General features: G+C 28.5%; 2 protein-coding genes and 1 non-coding gene across 3 annotated transcripts; all 3 read left to right on the top strand.

Moving 5' to 3' along the window:
* Positions 1-4553, top strand: LOC137826745 (leucine-rich repeat protein 1). The gene is made up of 6 exons (XM_068632878.1): positions 1-463; positions 1437-1508; positions 2309-2452; positions 3414-3485; positions 3589-3660; positions 4262-4553. The coding sequence occupies exons 1-6, from the start codon at positions 24-26 to the stop codon at positions 4332-4334; spliced, it is 873 nt and encodes a 290-aa protein (XP_068488979.1). The 5' UTR covers positions 1-23; the 3' UTR covers positions 4335-4553.
* A 1138-nt stretch (positions 4554-5691) lies between these two features.
* On the top strand, positions 5692-5775 carry TRNAL-CAA (transfer RNA leucine (anticodon CAA)). The gene has a single exon. It is a non-coding gene; the product is annotated as a tRNA-Leu (tRNA).
* Positions 5776-15548: 9773 nt separating this feature from the next.
* Positions 15549-21421, top strand: LOC137827070 (L-ascorbate oxidase-like). The gene is made up of 5 exons (XM_068633280.1): positions 15549-15827; positions 15987-16079; positions 16298-16510; positions 17197-17391; positions 20446-21421. The coding sequence occupies exons 1-5, from the start codon at positions 15549-15551 to the stop codon at positions 21403-21405; spliced, it is 1740 nt and encodes a 579-aa protein (XP_068489381.1). The 3' UTR covers positions 21406-21421.
* The last annotated feature ends 3887 nt before the right edge of the window (positions 21422-25308 follow it).

Consider the following 25308-nt stretch of genomic DNA (forward strand, 5'->3'; position numbering starts at 1 on the left):
ATATTATAAAACCGAAGCTCGCCATGTTTTACTGCTCTGTGTTATTCCCAAAGCCGATACTTCCTTTTCAAGTCTTTTCTCTCTCTCACACACGAGATTCTTCCCTCTTCCTTCCTCTCTCTCTAGAACTTCGTCTTCTACTTCCTTCTTCTTCTCTGCGCGGTTGTTGCGAACCTACGAATAAGACCGAGAACCCTAACAAGGCGAGGAGAGGTGTTCGGTTGAAGCTCAGATCAACCATGGCAGCAGCAACTTGCACTTCCATGCGTTTCCTCCTCTCCGTTTCCGTAACCCTAACTCTGCTCCGCCTCGGCGCCTCCAATTCCGAAGGCGACGCGCTCTACACGCTCAAACGGAGCCTCTCGGACCCGGACAACGTCCTCCAGAGTTGGGATCCCACGCTCGTGAGTCCTTGTACTTGGTTCCACGTCACCTGCAACCAGGACAACCGAGTCACTCGAGTGTATTCTCTCTCTATCTCTCTCTGTTTTGTCTGTTTCTGTGTTGCTAAGACTAGTTAGTTCCGTTTCCGTGCCCGATTCTTCTTAATTGTTAGCGTTTGTTGCGTTAATGAACTCTACTGCTACTGCCTGTTTTATCTCGCGGTGTTGATTTTTGCCGATTTTTGTTATTTTGTTAATTGTTTTATGAAGTCGAGGGATCCTCCGTGAGGTTGCAGGATTCACTGTTTGCGGTTGGATTCGTTTGTTTTTATATTCACGAAACAGACAAAGCCGTGTTTTCGTCGAATTACTTCCTGTTAATAGTTAGCTTTCCAGACTTGCTTGCTGACTTACCTGTTTGTTGTTGTGGTGTTTATGTGTTTGGAATTTTTTTTATGTAGTTTAATTAGATGCCTTTCGTTGCTGTTTTACTTTATGGGCGCGGGATTATTGTTGCCTATGATGCATAAATATTATACATTATACATGTATAAGTTCGTGTTGAGTAAATAATCTATGTATTGGCAGTGTAAATTTGGCGTCATCCAATCGCAAATTGAAAAGTTTGTTGGCTTTTATAATAATTAGCTTAAAAGTTATATTAGTGATGATTTCTGATTGATATATGGTGTTGAAGTTTAAAATATGTTGGATACAATATATGTAAAGTGCGCATTTAGACGCGTACAAATTCATAAAACATAATAGATATGTATTGCAATTCATGCTTCTATGTGTCATATGTAGCTGTATTAAATTAAATTTTCTTGTTCTTTTATTAGTAGTTTAGATACTTCTTGTTTCACTTGTACGAATTGGTAAAATATTGATGTCTATTGGAGAAGATAGGAGAAGAAAAGGAAAGTATTGTTCTTCATAGATTGTTGCTGTTATAATGGATAATATCGCAAATCTAACTAAAATATGTTGGATTGACTGAATCTGTTAATATTTTCTCCACATTTATGGTGATAATTAAGGTGCTTTCTACAGGGATCTTGGTAACTCTAACCTATCTGGACATTTGGTACCTGAACTTGGGAAGCTCGAGCATCTGCAGTATCTGTATGTTTTCTATTTTTTGCTTAATATTTTTTGGCTATCGTAACTCAGTTGTCTAGGTGTGCTCGTATGATGGATAGATACAATATATGTATTAGATATGATACATATTTGATATTAGATTCGTGATATAGTTAGTCTAAAAACATATTGGCGATATATGTGTGATACCTGTCAACGAAATATGTGCTATGAATCATTATCATCATAAATCATGTTCTATTTTCAAATTGGAAAAAGAGAGGACTTTGAGTCTATTTAATGTGCTCTTATGATGTATAGATACAATACATGTATCAGATACTGTGTGCATCTCACAATACAAATATTTTATAAATCTATCTGGCATATCTGACACATCTAGATATGTATAAAAATATAAAAAATAAATAATAAATATAATTCCAATCATGCAAATCCAATAGAAGACTTCTAGGACATACTATGAACAAAATAAAAGTATAAATTATCGTAATCATAAATTATTTCGTATTGTCTTCAAGTATGAATAATATCAATATCATTTCTCCCTTGAGATCATTCATAGAGGACAATTTCCATTTTTTGGTTCATTAAGGAACGATGCTTTCTTGTTTCTATTTCTATATTATACATTGTTCATATATATGATATGTGGCTATTTAGATTTTCTTGACTTTTTAAAAAAGGCTTGTGTACTTCATAGATATGTTTCATATTGTGCTCATATTTTACTAAAATGACTGATCTATTGGCATTTGCTGTGAACTATAGCACTTCATATTTGTTTGTGTTTTATATGTTTTTATTTTAATTCGATGCAGTGAGTTGTACAAGAACAACATTCAAGGAACTATTCCTCCAGAACTTGGAAACCTGAAGAGTCTAGTTAGCTTGGACTTGTACAACAACAACATATCAGGCACCATTCCGTCTTCATTGGGGAAATTGAAGAATCTTGTATTTTTGTAAGTCTGTAATAGCATGTTAAGCATGACTGGTCTGATCTGTGGCCTTTGCTTCCATTATCCTTTCATTTGAATTTCTCACAAGAGTTTGAATGATGCAGGAGAATTACAAGAACATTTGGATAGCTACTCATGGACTTTGGTGTTTTTCAGTTATACATTTTATGTAAAGTTTGGACATGGATAGTTGTGGGCTTTGTGGTAGATGTTAAGATGTTGAGCAGTAGGGCATATATTTGATGTTAAGACATCTGAATTGAGACAGTAGATATAAAATAAATTGCTTCCAAAATTCACATGCTCATATCGAAATTTATTTAAACCTCACTCATAGGAGGAATATTAACAGAGTGTTTAGTTCAAAGGAAGGGAGAGAAGGGAAAATAAATTTATTATCTTATACTTATAATAGACAAATAAAGCCATTAAGTAAGCATAATTTAGTCCAATCAGTAAAGAAACAAAATCTCCCCCTTAAAAAGAAGGACGGGGATTCATATATATGACTCATGACTGAGTGAAGAGAGGCTTTAGTATGACTCACTCTGATTAGATAGAGATGATTTCAGTCCCAACATTGAGTGGTATGATTCAATCTATAAACAAACTAAGTAACTTAAAGGGTTCCTGTGTAATATCAAAATTCTCAGTCTATAAATTTTGATGGACCATGTCTGAGTAACATCCAAAATTCCTTCATAAATCAAACTATTAGTCAGTGCATGACCTATTGAAAACCTTGAAAACTATTTGCTTTCCCAGATTCTGAAAGGAAGCTAAGTTAAAATCTAAAATATGTAACAACCTTAGTAATTCCATTTTTGAAGTGTTGGAAGCGGTTAGTCTTTCAATATGATATGGTTTATGTTACCAGTTTCTTAACTGGTGAAACCTTTGATTTTTATTTTGTGGAATAAAAGATTCAGCACTTGCATGTCACTCATTTGTGTTTTCTTTGCAGACGACTAAATGACAACCGACTCACTGGCCCTATCCCCAAGGAACTTGCTGCTGTTTCGAGCCTTAAAGTAGTGTAAGTAAAAATGTTGTATTTACATGTTGATCATGATAGTATTATTTGGTGGTATGATGAAGATGTGGGCTTTCAAAGAGACTAACCATTAACTTATTTTCAGGGATGTCTCCAACAATGATTTATGCGGTACAATTCCTACCTCTGGGCCATTCGAGCATATTCCATTGAATAAGTAGGTCCCAAAACATCTGTCCTGTGCCTTTTTTTTTGTTTATTGTTTTGTTTTTGTGTTGGGGTGAGGGAGGGGGAGGGGGACAACGACGAGAAATTTAGTAACCTTTTGTGCCATACACTGCTATATTAATCACTCGGGTGCAATATTTGCTGCTTAATGAGTAGGATGTTAAAGATGTCTTGTTCCCATTCTATTCATGAAGGTCCTGTTAAACTGTTATTCACATTCTATTTATGGACCTGTTAACTTGTGGTGGTAATATTTGATTGTTATTTATTGTTGTGTTATAATGATATATCTGCATGTAATACATTCTCCAATCATTTTATTGGATAATAGGAATGCAAAATTTTGATTTAATTAAATCCGCTGCCCTGTAACAATCAATGTTTTGTGCATAGTGATGGCAGTGAATCTGATTGCATTTATCTGTTCTTTTAGTTAATTATAGTCAGTTTTCCTGCATTTTTCTGGGGCACTGATTCTGAAATCATTTCAAAGTTTGCACTCTAGATTCTAGCTAGAACATGTTTTCTGCTACCTGGTTATCTTTCCTGTTACCCGTTGAATAAGCATTTTTTTTGTTTCAATGCTGTAGCTTTGAGAATAACCCTCGTTTGGAAGGTCCAGAGTTGTTGGGTCTTGTAAGTTACGATACAAACTGCTCGTGAATAACGTGATGTGGTAGGATCTCAATATATATATTCTAAAATTTAAGTGTATTACCTCATAGTGTAATGGGCAGTGGTAAATGTGATCTCTGGTATATGTAAATTTACATACTGAAGAGCATTGGCATCTGTAACAATATTATGATCTGACAATGATGTTGAGACTTGAATATCTATTGATGTAATACTAGAAAAAAGTCGACTTGGTTACTCTGAAAATATCTGATACGCATTCCTCTCCACTGTAAAGCAATACTTTTTGTCAGTTCCTATTGCAAGCCCTGTTATTGTTTCTTTGTCGCCGTGGTCCACTTTTGCTGGGTGACAGGGAATATCTTTTGCACGGCAAAAAACTTTCTTCAAAGATGGTTTACTCTTTAGGATTTGATGCGGTTACTGGATAATGGTACTAGGAATATTCTCTTGTTCTGCTTTTCTTACAAAGGTGACGCTTATTAAGCAAAGGATGCAATGAAAATGGTTAACAGTTGGATGGTTCGAGTTAACCTCTCAGAATTTTAAATATCATATTTAGATGTTTGGGGAAATTAAAATTGCGTGCAGATAGAAGTGGAGGCGTAATAATGGACAATTTAATTTAGGGAGTGATTTACAGGTTTTTAAATAAATGGCTCCTTCCTTCTACATTGGATTTAATTGGTAATTAACTACGAAACAAGGAAACTAATTTGTTTTAGCGAGAAAACATGGTATTCTATCCTTTTTAAACTCACCATCAGTGCACTCATTGTTTGAATTCGTCGTTTCGAGAGTTGGGGTCATTTATCATGCTGAAATCATTCACGTCTCTATAGGGAAGTCATGGCAAGCGCTGGTAATGAGTTGCAATGCAACAACTCAATTGTTATAACATCTTGTTTGGTTACGTTATGCATTTTGTTTGAGTTCTTCCATATGCTTCCTTTATTATTTAAAATAAAAATATCATATTTTGTTTGGTAAGTTGAACCCTTTAAAGTTTAATTCCACTTTATTGGATAATAAGTTGAAAATATACCGGCGTCCTTTTTATTCACTGCTCTTCTAAGTGAAGGCTCGGGTCTCTCTTTTAAAACCATGTTTGGTATTGCAGCATTCAGAATTGTCGCGTTGTGCAAACAAAATTCTGGACCCTGATACAGTAACACCGGTGTGTGTATTTCACTGTTTACTGTGTCAAAGAAAAGTTTTCCGCAAATTTATGAACGCTTTTAGAACGTCGGATTCAAACGTTTTTATTATACAATTCCACTCATGATTCTATCTAAGCTTGAATAAATAAAGTTAATTACAACATTCTAATATTAGAATATAATTAGTTTTAATAAATAGATAAGCTCAACACTATCAATAAGATGTCAGGATGGCCGAGTGGTCTAAGGCGCCAGACTCAAGTTCTGGTCTTCGAAAGAGGGCGTGGGTTCAAATCCCACTTCTGACAATTTTACTTACATTTTGATTTTTATTATTATTTTCATAAAATTTAGTTAAACCCTTTTAAAGTTTAATTCCACTTGAATCAAGTGTTTGTTAGTAATTGGGTAACAAACTTTTAACATTAAGGTTAGGTTCGGTTGAAAAATATTAAACTTACAAATAAATGCTAACCATTAAGAGAATTCTTTTAATAACACCATTAAAAGAATTTTTTAATGCCACCATTTAGAGAAAGTCAATTGAATGCAAAAATGGTGAAACATAGTTTCTTACATTGTTGTGAAGTTAGATAAAATTTAACAAGTATAAATAAAAAAAATTTAAAATAAGAGAGCACATTTAACAAGTGGCTTTGCATATCTTTATTTCCCATCTGAAAATCGTGGCTCATGAATGAAGTGTTGAAGTTTAAGTTTTCAAAATGCATTATAATTTTAATACTTTTGAAAATTAGTTTTAGGATATAATAAATGACGGATTTTATTTTCTAAGTGTTATTTTCTCTTTTATATTAAGAAATCATTTGATAATTAAAGTTATACCAAACAGTTCCTCCAATTTTTTATTTTTTATTTTCAAACTAGTTCCTGAGTGGTAATAAATATATCATTGTATAATCTAAATTTATGAATATTCAATATTTTAAAAACTACTTGTATAATTTTATTATTTTAAGGCCTATTTAGGAGAACATGCCATACTTGATGAAAATTTGATAGTTTTCTCTTTTGGATTATATAAAATATATTTTAAAAACTAAATTATCATATATCTACCAATTAGTTTTCTCTGTTCTTAGTTTGGAGCAAATAACTTGTATTTCGGAGAAGAAAAAAAAGTACATTATGTATGTCTGAATAACTTTACATTATATTATAAGCGTTATCACATTATAAGAGAAACTGCTAGTTTTAGCCTTTACAGAAGAAGAAGATTAACAAATTTGAGAATCTACAATAACTTGTGAAATAAGTTAAAAGAATGTAGTTCAATTAGTTTAACACGATTCATGAATGATGATGTGTTAAATTCTCCTACATATAAAAAATGACATTTTATAGCATTTTTCTGTCATATTAATAAATAATTTTAAAATAAAATAATTAATCGTAAAAGAATGATTAATTTTAATAAAAAACAACACCAGGCTTTTAAAAACGCATTCATAATTATCTCGTCTAAAGACGTAATATCTCTGACCATACATGAAAGCCAACCTACATAGCATGATCAAACCCTTTTCAACTCTCACTTTTTTGAGTTCATTTGTTGCAAGTTCATCAATTGTTGATAATATATCCAAGCAAAAAGCAACATCATTGTGATCTTAAAAGGTCTCACAAGCATTTGGCCGAACTTGTTGTTGTGAGGCATTACAAGTTTGATGTGGAGTACATGATTCAGAAACCAGATTGCATTGAGCACATTGTGATGGGAATCAATGCCCAATTTCCAGGCCCCACTATGTTGGTCACATTATGAGTAAAATATACTATTAAACCTAACTACATTCTGAGTTTATATGTATAATGAATAAACAGTGCATGTATGTTTATAATACTTATAGATGTATCTTTATAACACTTAGGCCTCAACAGGGTCAATAGTAGGATGGGATGTGACCCACATAAATAAAATATATTTATTTTAATTTTTATATAAAAAAATATATTCTACTCATTTATTGTTGTGCCGGTGTATGTGCACTTTTTATTGTGTATCCACACTTTTTATTTTTATCATTATAACACATTTGATACTATTAAGCAATAAACCAGAATTTCATCCTCAATTGTTCAATCAACATTAATCATGAGAAATGTTATATACAAAAGAAGAAAATATAATGAAATATGCTTCTCTTTTATTTGTCTTGGACCCGTAGAGAAACTTAGTCAAATCGTTCCTATCCTTTACCACCACGGTCAACCACTTCCCCTCCATATCCTCCATCACTGTCACCCCCTTATTCTTAATCCTCCCAATCAAATCCCAAAACGTAAGCGTTTTGCTTGTTTGTTCTCCTCTCTCCCGATCCAAATTCTCACTCCTTTCACTCTTAGACTAATGCGCCTCCCCTTTTCTCCTTAAGCCCTCTCTTTCTCATAGACTAACCACTCTCACTCCGACCGACGCACTTTTATCTGGTATTTTTTTTTCCCTTTCAATTTTTTATTCAATGAACAAAATCCTACTATTCTTTAATAGTTTTGTTATAAGTTTGATTAAATTGTTGTATTCGTGTATTTTATGGCACTATTTGCGTCAGCACAATAATAACAATATTGTCATCATACAATACCAAAGACACGCATAAATGAATAAAAAAGAAAAATAAATTCAGACATTGCATTTCCATCTTTATAATTGGTTTAGTAGTTTTGGAAAGAAATTACGACTTCTCATATTTTGAATTTTAAATATAAAAATAGAAAACAAAAAAGGTGTTTAAATGGATAAAAATGAAGATGAATGGGAAAAGAAAAGATGCAATTGGGAAATGCGCAAGCCTCACTTTTGCAATGTTTAGTTTTGAATTTAAAAATAGTGTTATCTCTTCTGTTATGCTTTTGAGATATAAAATTAAACTACTCACAAAATGACAAATATTTCCTCTCATATATTTTTTAAATAATAAAATAAAATTATATAAAATTGGAATAAAATAAAATGGCAGTTAAGAGGAAAATCTCTTTTATATATAAACTAGTGGGCATTTTTCATTTTTACTATTTATATATTCATATAATTTTAATAAATATTAAATTATATGAGAAGATATGTAAATTATCTAAATGCAACATTGATAATAGTTTTATTAAGATTTTATGTTAATTTTTTTATATTTTCATTTTATTGTTTTTGAATATTAAATTTTGATTTAACTTGGGTGTAATCTTGAACTTTGTAAGGTTATCAAGATTAAAATTAAGGTTTAAAAAAATGGACCAGCAAACAATGTCAAAACATAATGCCAATGGTTGTATGTTGGAAGTTGTAGAATATATCACCATATCAATTGAATCTACATCTTTCATGACAAAGAAGTTGAAAAAAATAAAATAATAAACTAAATACAAATTACCAAACTTCCAACTTATGTAATATCTAATAGATCAAAGTATCAGTAGACATAAAAACTTTGCCCGCAAAGCTGGGCTTAGGATTCATACAAAAATATAAAAAAAAATTAAGAAAGCAATAGAAACAAAAATTTTCAAATCCTATAACAATGAGACACGTCTCTGCTTCGAACGCTTTGGGAAATGCGAGAAGGAGGAAACAATGGTGGTTGTTGTTGTACAGTGGTGATTGAAGAGGAAACAATGGTGGTTGTTGTTGTACAATGGTGATTGAAGAGGGACTAAGATGGGTGAGAGTAGGAGAAGAACATGGAGCGTGAAGGAAGAGGGTCAAAATGTGTCAAAATTTATGAGCATTTTTTTTCTTTGGATGCAACTGGTGAAAACTACTCCTTATAAGGAAGTGAAAGAAAGTGGTAACCGCTCAGCTACTCCTTATAAGGGAGTGGATGTAGCTGGTGAAAACTACTCATTCGTAACCATAATCAAATTGTTCACGTTTGGTCACTACTCACATTTCCTAATATTTAACACTCCCTTCTCATTATGCAATTAATTTTCAAAATAAATTATCTCTTTCAATTCAAATGGTTGCTCCATTTATTTTAAATATTTTATTAAATTTATTTCTCTCTCATACAAAAGACACTCTCTCATTATGCAATTAATTCTCAAAATAAATTATCTCTTTCCATTCATAACCATTCCTCCACCTCTCTTTCAATTCATAACCGTTCCTCCACCTCTCTTTCAATTCATAATCGTTCCTCCACCTCACTTTCAATTCATAACCGTTCTTCCACCTCACTTTCAATTCAAAACCGCTTTTCCACCTCTCTTTCAATTCAAAATCGCCCCACTACGTATACCAAATATGGTAGAAAAAATGAGAAAGGGCACAGGGACCATAATACAATAATAAAATATTAATATAAGGATAAAATGGGGAAAAAATTAAGAGCAGTTAAGAGGGGAATAAGAAATCACACGATGACCATAATACAATAATAAAATTAAATATTAATATAAGGATAAAATAGAAAAAAAAAATTAAGAGTAGTTAAGAGGGGAATTCCCTTTATATATAGAAGATATAAATATAGATATTATATTTAAAAATTATAACTTAGATGTTAATCAAATATTAAATATAGAAATTGTTTTTTTAAAGAAGTAAAAATAAATCCACTTATATATATATATATATACATATATATATATATATATTTATTTATTGTATATAGATTATGTTTATACATAGAGAAAACAAATTAGAAAATATGGGTTAAGTCATTATATATATATATATATATATAGAAATGTTTAATAATATATAATATTATTAAAAATATATCATAATATATAATAACATATAATACTATATAAAAATATATCATAATATATAATAACATATAATACTATATAAAAATATATCATAATATATAATAACATATAATAATATATAATAACATATAATAACATATAATAATATATAATAACATATAATAATATATAATAACATATAATAATATATAATAACATATAATAATATATAATAACATATAATAATATATAATAACATATAATAATAATATAATATACAATTATATATTATATATAATATATAAATAATATATAATAAGATCTAATAATATATAATAGAATGTAATAATATATAATAATATACAATAATATATAATAATAAGATATAATAATATCTAATAATATATAATAATATGTAATATATCTAATAATATAAAATATATAATACATAATATATCTATAATATTTAATAATATGTAATATATCTAATAATATATTATATATTATTAGACTTGATCTCCAAATATGAGTGAACTAAGCCAAAAGAAGATGAACATATTGTGAAACACTAATATGAAAAGAACTACGAATGTGTTTACATAACTCGTACAATAAACTTGATAAAATAGACAAATTTGGAACACGCTACTGCATCTTAACAAGTCTAGAATGATCCAACTGAGTATGAATAAGAGATGGAGAATCCATAATTGTGTCAACATCTGCAGAGATATGTAGGTGATAAAGACCATGTCACTCGGTGTCAATAATTCGTCCCGAACTCCAATACTGTAAACAAATAGGATCTTTGGTAAGATAAATAACATCAAGGGAACATGTTAGACGAATAACTAATAATAAGTTGAAGAGAGACTTAGGAACATAAAAAAAATTATCAATAGATAAAGAAGGAAGAAGATGAATAATACCAACATCCTATGATGACACCCTAGAGTCATTAACCATGGTAACATATGGTAAATAACATGAGGTAGACATGGAAGAGAAAAAAAGATTTATTACTAGTAATGTGAAAAGTGGCATTAGAGTCAATAACCCAAGGACCAATAAGATTTGAGTGATTGAGGCTAGATAAAGATGTACCTGAATGTGCAACAGAAGCTGTGGGACTAGAGTTCTGACGATTCTCATACCATTTAAGAAATTTATTGAAAATAGCAAGTTGTCCTGTAGTATCAAATGAAGTAGGATCCATAGTAGAAGGTTGCACATGAGAAGTTTGGGCACTTGAAACAGATCTAGGAGGACGACCATGTAAGATATAACACCTGTCAATTTTGTGGCCAAGTTTGCCACAATGGTCACACTTGTGACAAACTCTTCCTGTCGGCTTATGAGGGCGAGTGCGATCATTATGATGAGAGACTAAAGTTGAAGAGTCATCAACAAAAGGAGGTATATCAGTAGTGGTGTGTTTATCTAACACATGCAGAAGGGTAGAACAAGTTGAAGTAAAATTGGGCGCAAGAGATCCCAAAATTTGATCGCGAACATGAGAATAATCATTAGGAAGGCCGTGTAAGCATAATAACATGAAGAACTTGGACCTTTGCTCTAGTTCTTGAGAAGGAGTGGAGGCAGGAGGCAATAACTCATTAAAATCATGAAGGAGAGCATGAAGTTTACCCACATATTCAACCATTGTACCGTTAAGACGTTTGGAAGCAACAACGGTGATGAGATCTTGACACACTTCATAAAGACGTAATAATTTTGTTTGTTCCCAAACTTCTGAACATGTCTCACATGTATGAAATTTTTTTTTTAAAGATGAATCAATGGTAGATTTGATCATAATGCATAATTGAGCATCAATTTTCAACCAAAGGGAAATCTCGTTTTCATCAACATTAGGACAAGTGAGATGATCAACATAACCTTGACTCTTAAGCCATAATTTGATATTTGATGCCCAAGTGTTATAATTAGTTCCATCCAGTTTGTCAATAGAAAGATGAATATTGACATAATTAGTATAAATAGATGAATCACGCACAATAGGAGAAAAATCCATAGATGACAGGAAAAATTCAATTGCCGACCAATTAGCGGCAACAATAACAATAGCTTTGACGAGGATTCGACTCCAACAGTAAGAAAAAAATTAAACCTAACCCAATGATCTAGATACCTATTAAAATAGAGAAAAAAATAAAACAAATTATATTAAACATATATTATAAAGATAAAATATATAAAAAGATATGGACTAAGTCCATTAAATAGATAGATTATCTAAGTATAATAATATATGATAAAATCTAGCATTTGTTAAATATAGAAATTATTTTTTAAATATGCCAAAATAAATCTGTTAAAATAGAAACGTGATATACAACATGTGCTTAGAAGAATGAAATTAAATATAGCAATTATAATATAATAAAATAATTATTTAACACAATATTAATCATACGTGTGAAAAATAACTCTTAGAAAAGTTTGGAGAAAACTCTGAAAGAGTTATTTTATTATGAAAAAAGAGTGCATCTCTGTCCCTTATTTATATCTATAATATTGTTCCAAAGCAGGTACAACAGGAAATTAAATATTTACAGAATATAATACAATTTTCATCTGATTATATGCGTAATTGACGTTGTATTTTAAATTTTGAAAATTTCTTTTAATTTACATATATTCTAAGCCTTTGAATGAATTCTTAAATTTATTATCAAAATTTTGGCTTGACTAAGGTTAGGAATATAGTAAAATTTAAAAACAATCTTTTACATTTGTACGAAAATATTATTTTCTCACCTCCTTAATAAAAAATATAAAAATATATGAAAAACATTTTGTTTCGATGAATAATAAGGTGTGAGAGTTGTTGTAAAGTATAATGTTTAATTCTTATTGATAAAAGATAATTTATTTTTGTAATATTTCAAAAAGAAAGAAAATAAAATCCGTTATAAAACATATATTTTGTTCATTGCCCAACACATGCGTTAATCACTTAAAACTTGTTGATGGGCCTGGGCCTGGCCTTGGACAAATTTACGTGAAACAATACAATGTCCTTATTTATACAGAGTTTAATAAATATCACATTAGATTAAAAATAATTAATACAAAATTCGAAAACATTTTGAAATATATTGTTCTCTTTAAGAATTAAAGAACTTTCCTACAAATTAAAAAGTTCAAAAAAGTTTTATAAAGTCTTATTTCAATTTAAAGAATATACATTATTATTTAACCATACTATTGATTTCAGTAACGTTTTCTTATTTATGTAATCAAATTAAAATAAAACAATAATTTTTAACGTTCTAAGAAATGATTTAAAACCAATCAAGACCTAAAAAAGAAATAAATATATTTAATTTGTGAAAATTATTGAATAAAAAAAATCAATAAAGCACTCATAAATTAGGACAGTGAAGAATAAAAATGGTGTTATTTTAGATTGAGTTGAGATTTGAAGAGATGAATAAGCTAATATAAAATGTGAAAAAGCTCTTCCTACTGCCCTAATTAAAACTTTGTTTTTAAACTATTTTTCTTATAAGAATAAGTTATTTATCTTTTACGAGTAACTTTTTTTAAATAGACCAATTTCTTCTTTCAAAGAGAATATAAATAAACATAAACACATTATAACTATTAACTTATGATTCGATTTAGTTTCGTCATTGAAAAATATAATCATTAGGGATCGGATAGAAGATATATTTGGGGAATTCTGGTTCTTTGTGTATATATATATATATATATATATATATATATATATATATATATATATATATATATATTATGAAGTAATTGAGATCCTTTTAATTTTCTGTTCGAATTTTCTAAAAGAAATTCCCCTTTAAGTAATCATTCTGTTTTTATTATGATAAGTATTAAAAAACATTATTAAATAAAAATTAATTTAAAATGTTATTTTATATACTAAAAAATTATTGATGTATAAGATAAATTCTGTTATTAGTATAAATTTAATTTCTATTATTTTTAAATAGTTTATAAATTAATATTTAATTAACTATGAAGATTTTTTTATCAAATTTAAAATCTAAATAATTTTGGTAGTTAAAACGTTAGTAATTAATTAAATATTAATTTAAAAATTATTTAACAATAATATAAATTAATTTAAAAATTAATATTTTTTAATTTTTAAAATAATCTCTAATTTAGTTAATATAATAACTATTTTTTTTAAAATTAGTTTTTATTTAATGATTTTATTGTAGACTACTTTAAATATAAATATTTTTTTAATTTATAAAATAATATTTAACTTAATTAATATAATAATAAATTATTTTTTATTATTAAAATTAGATATTATTTAATAATTTTCTTGTAATCTATTAAAATATAAGACTTAAAAGATCAAATTAAAGTAAAACGAAGGTAAGAGAACAGAATTTACTTTATCCAAGATATTTAATGTTTTATTTACTTTTTTTTCTATTTTAACAAATAATGAAATACTTCAAAGGCTAAGCAACTATAGAAGAACTATAGAAGAATGATTTTTTTTAATCTGCAAGAAAGAATTTATACTGAGAGAAGAATGATTCTTACAATGGAAGCACAAAAGTTAAAATAGCTATAACTTTTTTCTGAATGACTTTTTTATACACTTCTCTGTGACTTTATAACCAGCAACTACTATTTTTTTTGTGGACGAAATCAAATACATTTTACCTGCTTCACCACCCCAAGCCAATACAAAAATTTCATTAATATTACCCACTCAATTTCTATGTTCATATACTCCCAAATTTAAATAAAAATAAATAATCTAAATTCGGAAAAAATAGGGTATTTTAAAAAAAATATTTAATAATACAAATATCTAGATACCAATTTAAAACTAGTTTATAAATTTTTATTAATAATAAAAATCATTTTAAATATTAATAATTTTTTAATTGTTTTAAAATAGTATCTAACAACTAACATAAGAATAAATTTTTTATTTTTAAAATTAATTTTATTTAGTGATTTTTTTTAGTGATGGAATGATTTGAATATTTTTAAACTTATAAAATTCTAAATAATATATAAAAGGGTACAGTAAAGACAGCTAGTGTTATATTATTCATCTACCACTATTTTATTTTTACTTTTATGATGTTATTTGTTCTCTTTATAATTTCTCTAAGATATATATTTACACCAAGAAAAGTAAAAATTTGTGCCACAAAAGTTGATTAAGAGGGTGTTTTTTTAAAGTAAACATATTTTTCATAATAAAAGTAAAATAATAAAGGACAGAATCGATTTCTCTATATATTAAAAAAAAAAAGTACATGCTATGCCCTATAATGCAAAAGTTATGCAGTAGATGAATAATTAAGTTGTAATAGATATATGAGAAATTTCCTCTATGAGCAAAAGCAACACAACAATGAGCTTAAGAGGTGTAATCTTGTGGTGTGTTTGGTTGTGTTTGTTGCAACTATCACTGGGAGCTGTGAGGCACTACAAGTTAGATGTGAAGTACAGATATGGTGAGCCAGATTGCAAAGAGCAAGTTGTGATGGGAATCAATGGTCAGTTTCCAGGCCCAACCATAAGAGCAAAAGCTGGAGACACCCTTCATATTGCTGTCACCAATAAGCTTGTCACAGAGGGAACAGTTATTCACTGGCATGGAATTAGACAGGTTTTCATACTATTTTTCTCACTCTCTTCATGCATATACAAAGATGATTTCGACAAAATGTAAACGTGCTTTTTTCCATATCTTCTTTAAAACAAATTCTTGTAAAAAGTTTGTTTTACTACATATTCATGTTTTTTTTTTGGATGTTTTGTGTTGCAGTATGGAACGCCTTGGGCAGATGGAACTGCTTCCATTTCTCAGTGTGCTATATCCCCCGGAGAAACTTTTCATTACAGATTCACAGTTGACAAGGTATGTATATACAACATTTTTTGACAGTTTTTTTGTTGAATAAATGTTGGACCAACATAAACATGGGTAATTTTTATTACATTTTTGTATGAACAAAACTTACATGTGCATATAAGTGTTACATTTTGGTACAACATAAGTTTTCTGTCTCTTTTTTATTTGATTTGCATATGATGTTGAATGTACAAAGTATGAGTATTAGGTGAAATATGGTGCAGGCTGGTACATACTTCTACCATGGACACTATGGTATGCAGAGAACAGCAGGGTTGTATGGTTTTCTAATAGTGGATTTAGCAAAGGGAAAGAAAGAAGCATTTGATTATGATGGTGAGTTCAACCTTCTTTTGAGTGATTGGTGGCACCAAAGCACACATGAACAGCAGCTTGCTCTCTCCTCCATTCCTTTCAGATGGATTAATGAACCTCAGGTAAATCAACCCAAATATATATATATATATATATATATATATATATATATATATTAACTAGTTTACTTTCTATCCAAAAAAATATAGTTTAAAATATTTTTAAATAAATTAAAAAAAAATCTTTAAGTGTATTTAAGTTTCACAAAATTTGTACTTATTTTTTGATTAACTTCATTATTATATATATTTATGGATAATTTGATAATAAGAATCATAAAATCAACAAGTTATAATAAATTTTAAATAATTTTGATATAAACAAATATTTAAGTACTAACTCAACTTATTAAATTTATAAGAAGAAGTTTGTATTCATTTATATACTGTGATATTAAAGAAAATCTAAACTAATAAGATGTAAATAAATTTGAAATGACTGTAATTATTGCTTTTAATTATGATTAACAAAAATTAATTGTGATAGATGGAGAAGGAGACTCTAAGAGTGCCGTGCTTATTCAAATAACACCTTTTTGATTTTTTATGAAGTGGTCCAAGTTCTCCCATAGTACTTTTTAATATTTAATTGATTCCATAGTTTGAAGGTAGGTTAACTCTAAAAGTAGAAGAAAAAGGGAAAATAAAAACTCTACCTATACACTACTTAATTAATTATGAGTTTCAGCTTAGAAAAGGCATCTGAATTGAAATAATTTTGTGACAGTTTGAAACATTTTGCCTTTCAGTCTCTGCTTATGAATGGAAGAGGACAATACAATTGTTCCTTGGCAGCTAATGTTATGAACACCTCCTTGTCCCAATGTAAGTTCAAAGGCAATGAAGAATGTGCACCCCAGATTTTTCATGTTCATCCAAACAAGACCTACAGAATTAGAATTGCTAGTGCAACTTCCTTAGCATCTCTCAACTTGGCCATTGGGGTAAGTTTATATTATTGCTCCATCAATTTTTATATATCTATATCATCATAGTAGTTTTATATATATTTTAATTATTTTTTAAATTTGTTAGTGATAAAGAGTACATTCTCTTGGACAATTTTATTATGAGCTAAATATCCAATATTACTATTTTATTTATTTATTTTAATAATAGATATCACGTCAGGAGAAATATATTATAAATGTGCTATATATAGTATGGTACTAGCTTGCACTCTTTTGCTGATAATATAAATGTATATGATATAAAACAAGATTTGTTTGCTTCAAAAGCACTTACAAGTAATATTCAACATAATAATATCGGTAATAAATTCCTAATAGTTAAATTATTATATTTCAGTTAGATCACCCAAATTTGGATTATATGATTGGATTCCAAATTTAGAAAATTAACCGAATTAAATTTTTTAAAGATGTTGCAAAAAGTTATTTTAATAAAAAAAATAAAATAAAAATAACAACAACGTGATAATACAATAGAGATACGATAGAGATGAAACTTCCTTTATAAGTTTGCGGAATGTCATTATAGTATATAGTAGGGATGTAAAAAGAAAACAAGATGTAAGACAAAAATAAAATTTACTTCTTGTCATTGCTTCCTCTTATTTTGATTTTTAATAAGACATTCTCCTTATCTCTCGACCTATTTTACTTTTGTCAGACACAAGGTTGATAGTGTATTGATAACAAACAAAGTGGTAAATGAGGTTAAAAAAAAAGTTGTCTGATTATAAATGTTGACTATGAAAAAACATACAATTAGTTAAATGAGACTTCTTACAATATATGATGAAAATATTAGGATCTTGTAAGCGGTGGATTAGTTGGATAATAGAACGTGTTACAATTTCAATTTTAGTTAATGACAATCCAACTAAGGAAATAAAATCATCTAAAGGTTTACGATAAGGTGATCCTCTAGCACCCTTTCTATTCTAATTATGGCTGAGGGGATGATAGGAATTGTAAGGCAAACAGTCAAAGCATTGACAAGAATTAAGGTGGGAACTAAGAAACTTGAGATTAACTTCTTATAATTTATAGGTGACACATTATTTGTGAGACACAAATTCATAATATATTGGTCCTAAAAACACGCTAATATGTTTTGAAATGACATCAAGACTCAAGGTAAACTTCCAAAAGACTAAGATAGGAGGGATTGGAGTGCAATGTTCTAACTTAGAAAGATTCTCATCCATTCTTAATTATAGTATTATGCATTTTCCTTCTACTTACCTAGGTATTAGCATGGAGGGAAATCCAAGTACGTATTATTTTGGCAGCCAATAAACTCAAGAAAAAACTTTCAAAATGGAATGAAAAATATTTGACATTTGCAGGAAGGGTATGCCTGCTAAAATTAGTACTTACAACTTTACTTGTCTTCTACCTATCACTTTTTAAGCTTCCAGCAAGGTAGGAAAGAAAATTAGGAAATTGCAATGTACTTTTTTGTAGGGGAGAATAAGAAGATAGCTTGGGTCAAGTGGGAGAAGGTGTGTAAATCAAAACAAAAGGGTGATCTTGGCATTAAAGATTTAAAATAGTTCAATAAAGCTCTCATAGCTAAATGAAAATGGAGATTAGAAAACAAAAAAAAAGGGTTTTGAAAAGAAGTTTTAGAGTCAAGATATGAAGAACAAGACATAGATAAAACCAACAAATAGTTTAGATGGTGGAAGGATCTACAAGAGGTATGTAAAAGAGGAAATGGAAATGAGTGGTTTGAGAAAAATAGAGTCATATATATTTTTTGTTATTCTATAGTGAATCAGGTATGAAATATGTGTTATAAGTGGTTAGACACAAAAATAGTTTCACACTGCCATCAACATATCATTTTCAAAACTTTAATGATCGAAAGTTCAATAAGAAAGGAAACAAAGTGTGGAAAGGAATGTCAATAACACTTATTTGGGGATTATGGAATCAGAGAAATTATTTAACACTCCAAAATGAGAAGGTTGATTTAAAAGAAATATTTAGCGTGGCATAACAGAAAACATGAGAATGGATAAAAAATAAATATTCTAAAGTGAATTTCTCTTATTCAAGCTGCTACTTTGATCCATCGTATTGTATATAGTCCTTGAATAAAAATCATAAATAAAAAAGACTTACTAAATTAATGGGGTACTGTAATACAAAGCAAGGAACAAAACAAGAGGGACTGGATATGGTTAAGGAGGTTTGTTGATACCATAGGTTTTTAGGTCAATGGGGGTAGAGTAAGTTAGAGGAATGTAAGGAAGGTTGCTATCAAAAAATAGACTGACTGATTTTTTTTATAGGATAAGGATGTGCCGAGAACACGAAGAAGTCAATACACAAACAAGAAAAAAACATTGGACGAACATAAATAATGACAATGCAACAAGGAGTACAAAAATAGGGACAATTGCAAGATGATAAAAATATACACATGTCTATTATGCTATTGTGTAAGTCATGTAAGGGTAGAAGATAGAAGGGACTTTTGTTAGGGAATGGACAAATGCGATAAGCAAAATATGTACTTTAATATAGCAAGAGATGAACGCTTTGTAGGGGGAAGAGAAACAATGTTATAAGTTATGAGATGTTAAAGTTTATTTTGTATATATTATGTAAAAAGGTTGGAACATCCACATGTGCCTCACTTATGCATATAATTCATTCTTTTATTGATATAAAAAAACAACATCATTCATCATTCTAAGCTATTATTGTAAATAATTTTATATATCTCACATCAATTTTTTTTATAAAAAACCAAAATTATCCATTTGCTTTGAATTTCATCCCTTTTTAATCTCTAATTTAATAATTTTTAGTGATATGTAACAAAATTCTTTGTATCAATATGCAAAATAAAAATTAATGTCATTGATCATTGTCCATACTCTTATAATGTATTTTTATAGTGTATGTAATATGATTTATACCTATAAATTCATAATCTTTGTGAAAAGTTTACTTCAACATGTATGTCTAATTTCAACATGAGTGATTTGTAGTTAATATTTGATTTTCTTTTGCTTGAAGAATCACAAATTGGTGGTGGTGGAAGCTGATGGAAACTATGTGAAACCATTTACTGTTAATGACATAGATATATATTCTGGTGAATCCTATTCAGTCCTCCTCACAACAAATCAAGATCCAAAGAAGAACTATTGGATTTCAATTGGTGTTAGAGGAAGAAAACCTAACACTCCACAAGGGTTAACTATACTAAACTACAAAACAATATCTGCTTCAATTTTCCCCACTTCTCCACCACCAATCACACCTCAATGGGATGATTACAATCATAGCAAGACATTCACATACAAAATTATTGCACGAAAGGGAACCAGAAAACCTCCTCAACACTATGATCGTAGGCTTCTCCTTCTTAATACACAAAACCTTGTCGGTGGATACACTAAATGGGCCATCAACAATGTCTCCTTAGTATTGCCATCAACTCCATACCTAGGCTCTATTAAGTTTAATGTCAATGGTTCCTTTGACACAAAAAGCCCCCCAGACACTTTCTCAGAGGATCACGACATCTACAAGCCTCCCTTGAATCCTAATTCAAACATTGGTAATGGGGTTTACATGTTCCAGTTAAACCAAGTGGTGGATGTGATACTCCAAAATGCTAATGTAATGAAGGGGCAAAATAGTGAGATTCACCCTTGGCATTTGCATGGGCATAACTTTTGGGTTTTGGGGTATGGAGATGGGAAGTTTCAACAGGGTGATGAGAGGAAATTCAACTTGAAGAACCCACCATTGAGGAACACTGCAGTGATATTCCCGTATGGTTGGACTGCTTTGAGGTTCAAGGCAGATAATCCTGGTGTTTGGGCCTTCCATTGTCACATTCAACCTCATTTGTACATGGGAATGGGTGTAATTTTTGCTGAGGCTGTTCTAAATGTTAAGAAAATACCTCGTGAAGCTCTAGCATGTGGCCTTCTAAGGAAGGTGTTAATAAATAAAAAGCACAACTAAAGTTAGTTTTGTCTCTCATGTTTGTCCTTAGTTAGTTTAGTTTGTCTTTCTTTTGTGTTTTAGTTTGTTATTTTCTTCATCATTTTTGGTGGTATATATTGTGCTTTTATTAAAGGTTAGGTTGATCTTTTGACTAACTTTTGTTGTCTTGTTTTTTATTTTTTTCTCTGCTAATTTGTTTTTGTTATTTTAATTCAAAATGTATTATTCTTACTATATAATTTTTATAATGTACTCTTTATAACATGTTGTTGTGCGAGTGAAATGATTATATTTCAACACAAAACTAGATACAACTTATTTTAAACATAGTCATGTTAGATATGATTAGAATGATGTTAGATAATAAAGTAAAAATGAGTTTTCAAAATAATTTTATACAAAAGAGACTAATTTAAAAATTTATGAGAGGGGCAATACAAAATATATTGTAGAACAATTAAACCAATTAAATAGTATTAATTACAAATATTAGCTTTTTTTTTTACAAATATTTATACAAAACAAATTCTCATCTGAGTGAAAATTTAGTGTCATCTCTACAACATAATTACAATCCTCCATAACACTTTTACTTGGTGGCTTGCACAATTATATTACTAGCTTCCTCTTTGATCGTTTTCACTAAATCCTCATACAACTCATTACCAAAAAATCAGAATTTTGAAACATTAGATGCAAATCCTCAAGTATATTTAGTGTTATTCTCTAATTATTAAAGTAAAACTTTAATTATGATCAATGAGCAACGCAAATAAGTACTAAAGAAATTGCATGTAATTTTTTTTTTTACTATATGATAATAAAAGAAACTGGAAGTGGAATGGTTGCTTTATAATGTTATTTTTTTATCAACAAAAATAATAAATTAAATTAAATATTTATTAGATACTCCAATTCATATAAAAAAACACTATAGACATATTTCTCTCTTAAATAACAAAAAAAAAACATTTCTAACTAACATATCTCTATAAGATAACAAAACACATGTAAGAGTTATATCTTATCAAAACAAAAAACTATTGCAGCTTTATAATGATACTTGTGCACTAATCGATTTTAGAGTTGTAGCAAGAATCAAATTCAAGTTTCATTACAAGAAAATCATGAAATAGAAACTAATTTGTAGAAACCAAAATAATTAGTTGCAATAAAAACTAAATTAGAGACCATTTTAGAAACTAAAAAGAAATTTGGTTTCTAAATTAGTTTCTATTATTTTCTATTATTGTTAAACAATTTTTAAATTGGTATCTAATTAGCAACCAAAGTTTTATTTTGGTGTCTAAAAATTAGTTTCTATTTCATGATTTTCTTGTAGTGTTTAACCTCTTATGAAAAATTAACACCTATAAATAATACGTAACATTCTCATTCTCACTTATATATAATACGTAACATTCTCATTCTCACTTATATAGGACTTTCAAAATTTGTATTAAAAAACACAAACAATGTGATTGATAGTAAAGTAAACTGAAAACTTGTGAGGGATCTTAGTCTCATTTGTCACAAAAGTTTTGTTGTTTAGAATGACATTAGATCATCAATTTTTATGTCTAAGTAGTTGGATAATAACTAGAGAATTAGTCTCTAGAAAATGAATTATTTTATTAAAACTATTTTAAATATTAATACTTTTTTAATTTATTAAATAATATTTAACTTAATCAATATAATGAATATTCTTTTTAAAATTAATTACTATATAATATTTTTTTAGTTACTTCACGACAACAGTTTTTCTAGAGTATATGTTTAGAGTTTAATTTTAAAGGAAAAAATTAAATACGATTTTTAATAAATAGTCTAATTAATAATTTTAAAAATGTAATCATAAATCAATCTACATTTAATAATTTAATTTTAATAAATAGTCTACGTGTACTGAAAGATTTTTATATTTTCGTTTAATTACATGTTATAATAAAAGTTTAATAGTTACCATAAAATTACTTCAGGAGTTATAGTAACGAATTCAAACTGATAAAGTATTTTTACTTATTTTGAGAGAACGTAAATTTATCCTTTAATACTTTGTTTTTTGTAATATTATATAATTATATTCTCTTAATTTCTAAATAGAACGTTATCAGGCCAAATTCTTCCTACAATCCAATATTTTTAACCTGCATTCAACACAATTTTAAAATTCCAAAAATACTCTTTATTTCAAAAATTAAAATTAAAATTTAAAAATAATATATTCCGAAAAAGTATATCAGAAGAGCTTTTTGTGTTTTGAAATAAAAAATCCGAAAAAAAATCAAAAGCCCATTCCAGATAAGAAAATTAATACAAAAATAATATATCAAAGAGCATTTTTGTCTTTTTACTGAAATTGAGTGCAGTGATATGGTACAAGAAGCAATTGTCTCATTATGGTTCTAACAATATTTACAAGGGTCCAACATTATCAACAAAAATGGGCCCATAAATATAAAACCCAACAGCATATATACAACCTTAGGTTAATATGTTTTAAGTTTTTAATTTATAGGTAAATAGTTAAATTGGTTCCGAACGTGGATCTTGCTGATAGTTTCCATTTTTAATGGACAAAAATATAAAATTCATCTTGAAAAATGTTCTTACCAAAGGAAAATTCATGTATACTTCTTTATCAATTTCTAATTTATCCAAGGTATATATGTCAAGACATTTTAACTCTCAAATAAATAAATAAAATTGATCTATTCATTGCATTAATAATGTTAACTCTAAAGTTTGTACCTATTAATGATTTAGTTTTTTAAATCTAAAAAGTGTATACTTTTATTAAACTTTTAAAAATAAATTCCTAAAGAATTAGAAGCCGAGGAACCACCAATTTTGCATTGCTATTTATCCATTCCATAGATAATAAGGTATAAGATGATAGCATTTTGGATCACTGTTAGTCTTTTTTAAAAGTATTTTTAGATTAAAAATATAAAGGGGATCTGTATTTAAAAGTATTTATTAATACTTAAAAGTGCATTTTAGACAAAGTTTATGTAATATCTTCTTATTGGGCCTGGACTGGATCTGAATTCTTGATCCAAAACTTCACAGGCTGCTTCTTCCTGCACCTCTACACCTTCTTGTACCACCCCATAAGTTTTTGTATTTCAAAAATATCCTTCTTTAATATTTCGGATAACATAATCCAGAAGTCTTTTTCTAGATTCAAAATTAGCTTTATGTAATCCGAAAGTCTTTTGTAATTAGATTCTAGATTATATAATTTGAAAGTATTTTCTATACATAAGATTAGCTTCCGAATTATATAATCCATAAAATTTTTTTTTAGATGTATGACGGATCCAAAATTTATTTTAAATTATATAAGAAGATGGTAAAAAAAATAAAAATATATTTTCTATTACTAAGAAGAAAGAGTCACTTCACATCATCAATTTGTAGTATGAAGAAAAAGGGAAACATTATTACGTTTCTTCTCTTCCTTCTCCTCTTACCATGATTATGACATATCCTATTTTATTATTTTATATTAAAAATATCTTATAATTATTTTACTATTTTATTAATATCCTTTTGACTAGGACATTGATGATAATATACCATCCGTGATGTTAACAGTGAATTAATGATAGAGACGTGACTCAATGTTCTAGTTTTGACTTTTTCAATAATAACTATTATTATATAAATCGCACATGTTTTGTATATTTTATTGCACTATGTGTGTTTCACATTAGTTGGCATTTATTTACTTCAATTATGTTATTCATTCAAACAGTTTATACAATAATTTTTTTTCTCTCCAACCCTTCAAATAATAATTTTAAATTGCATCTTCTACTCTTTTTGTCTCTCTCTTGCATTATTATAAAATAGTATTTTTTTATTGAAGTTTTCATCATCAAAATTCAAAAGCATAGGTCCAGAAGCATAATA

Source organism: Phaseolus vulgaris, chromosome 8 (assembly GCF_000499845.2).
Source record: "Phaseolus vulgaris cultivar G19833 chromosome 8, P. vulgaris v2.0, whole genome shotgun sequence".
Lineage (NCBI taxonomy): Eukaryota > Viridiplantae > Streptophyta > Magnoliopsida > Fabales > Fabaceae > Phaseolus > Phaseolus vulgaris.

Excerpts from the sequence above, each read along its gene's own strand:
- LOC137826745 (XM_068632878.1), top strand. The coding sequence starts at position 24 with ATGTTTTACTGCTCTGTGTTATTCCCAAAGCCGATACTTCCTTTTCAA. Across the intron at positions 464-1,436 it reads GACAACCGAGTCACTCGAGT|GGATCTTGGTAACTCTAACC; the intron begins GTATTCTCTCTC and ends TGCTTTCTACAG. Across the intron at positions 2,453-3,413 it reads TTGAAGAATCTTGTATTTTT|ACGACTAAATGACAACCGAC; the intron begins GTAAGTCTGTAA and ends TTTTCTTTGCAG.
- LOC137827070 (XM_068633280.1), top strand. The coding sequence starts at position 15,549 with ATGAGCAAAAGCAACACAACAATGAGCTTAAGAGGTGTAATCTTGTGG. Across the intron at positions 15,828-15,986 it reads ACTGGCATGGAATTAGACAG|TATGGAACGCCTTGGGCAGA; the intron begins GTTTTCATACTA and ends TTTGTGTTGCAG. Across the intron at positions 16,511-17,196 it reads GATGGATTAATGAACCTCAG|TCTCTGCTTATGAATGGAAG; the intron begins GTAAATCAACCC and ends TTTGCCTTTCAG.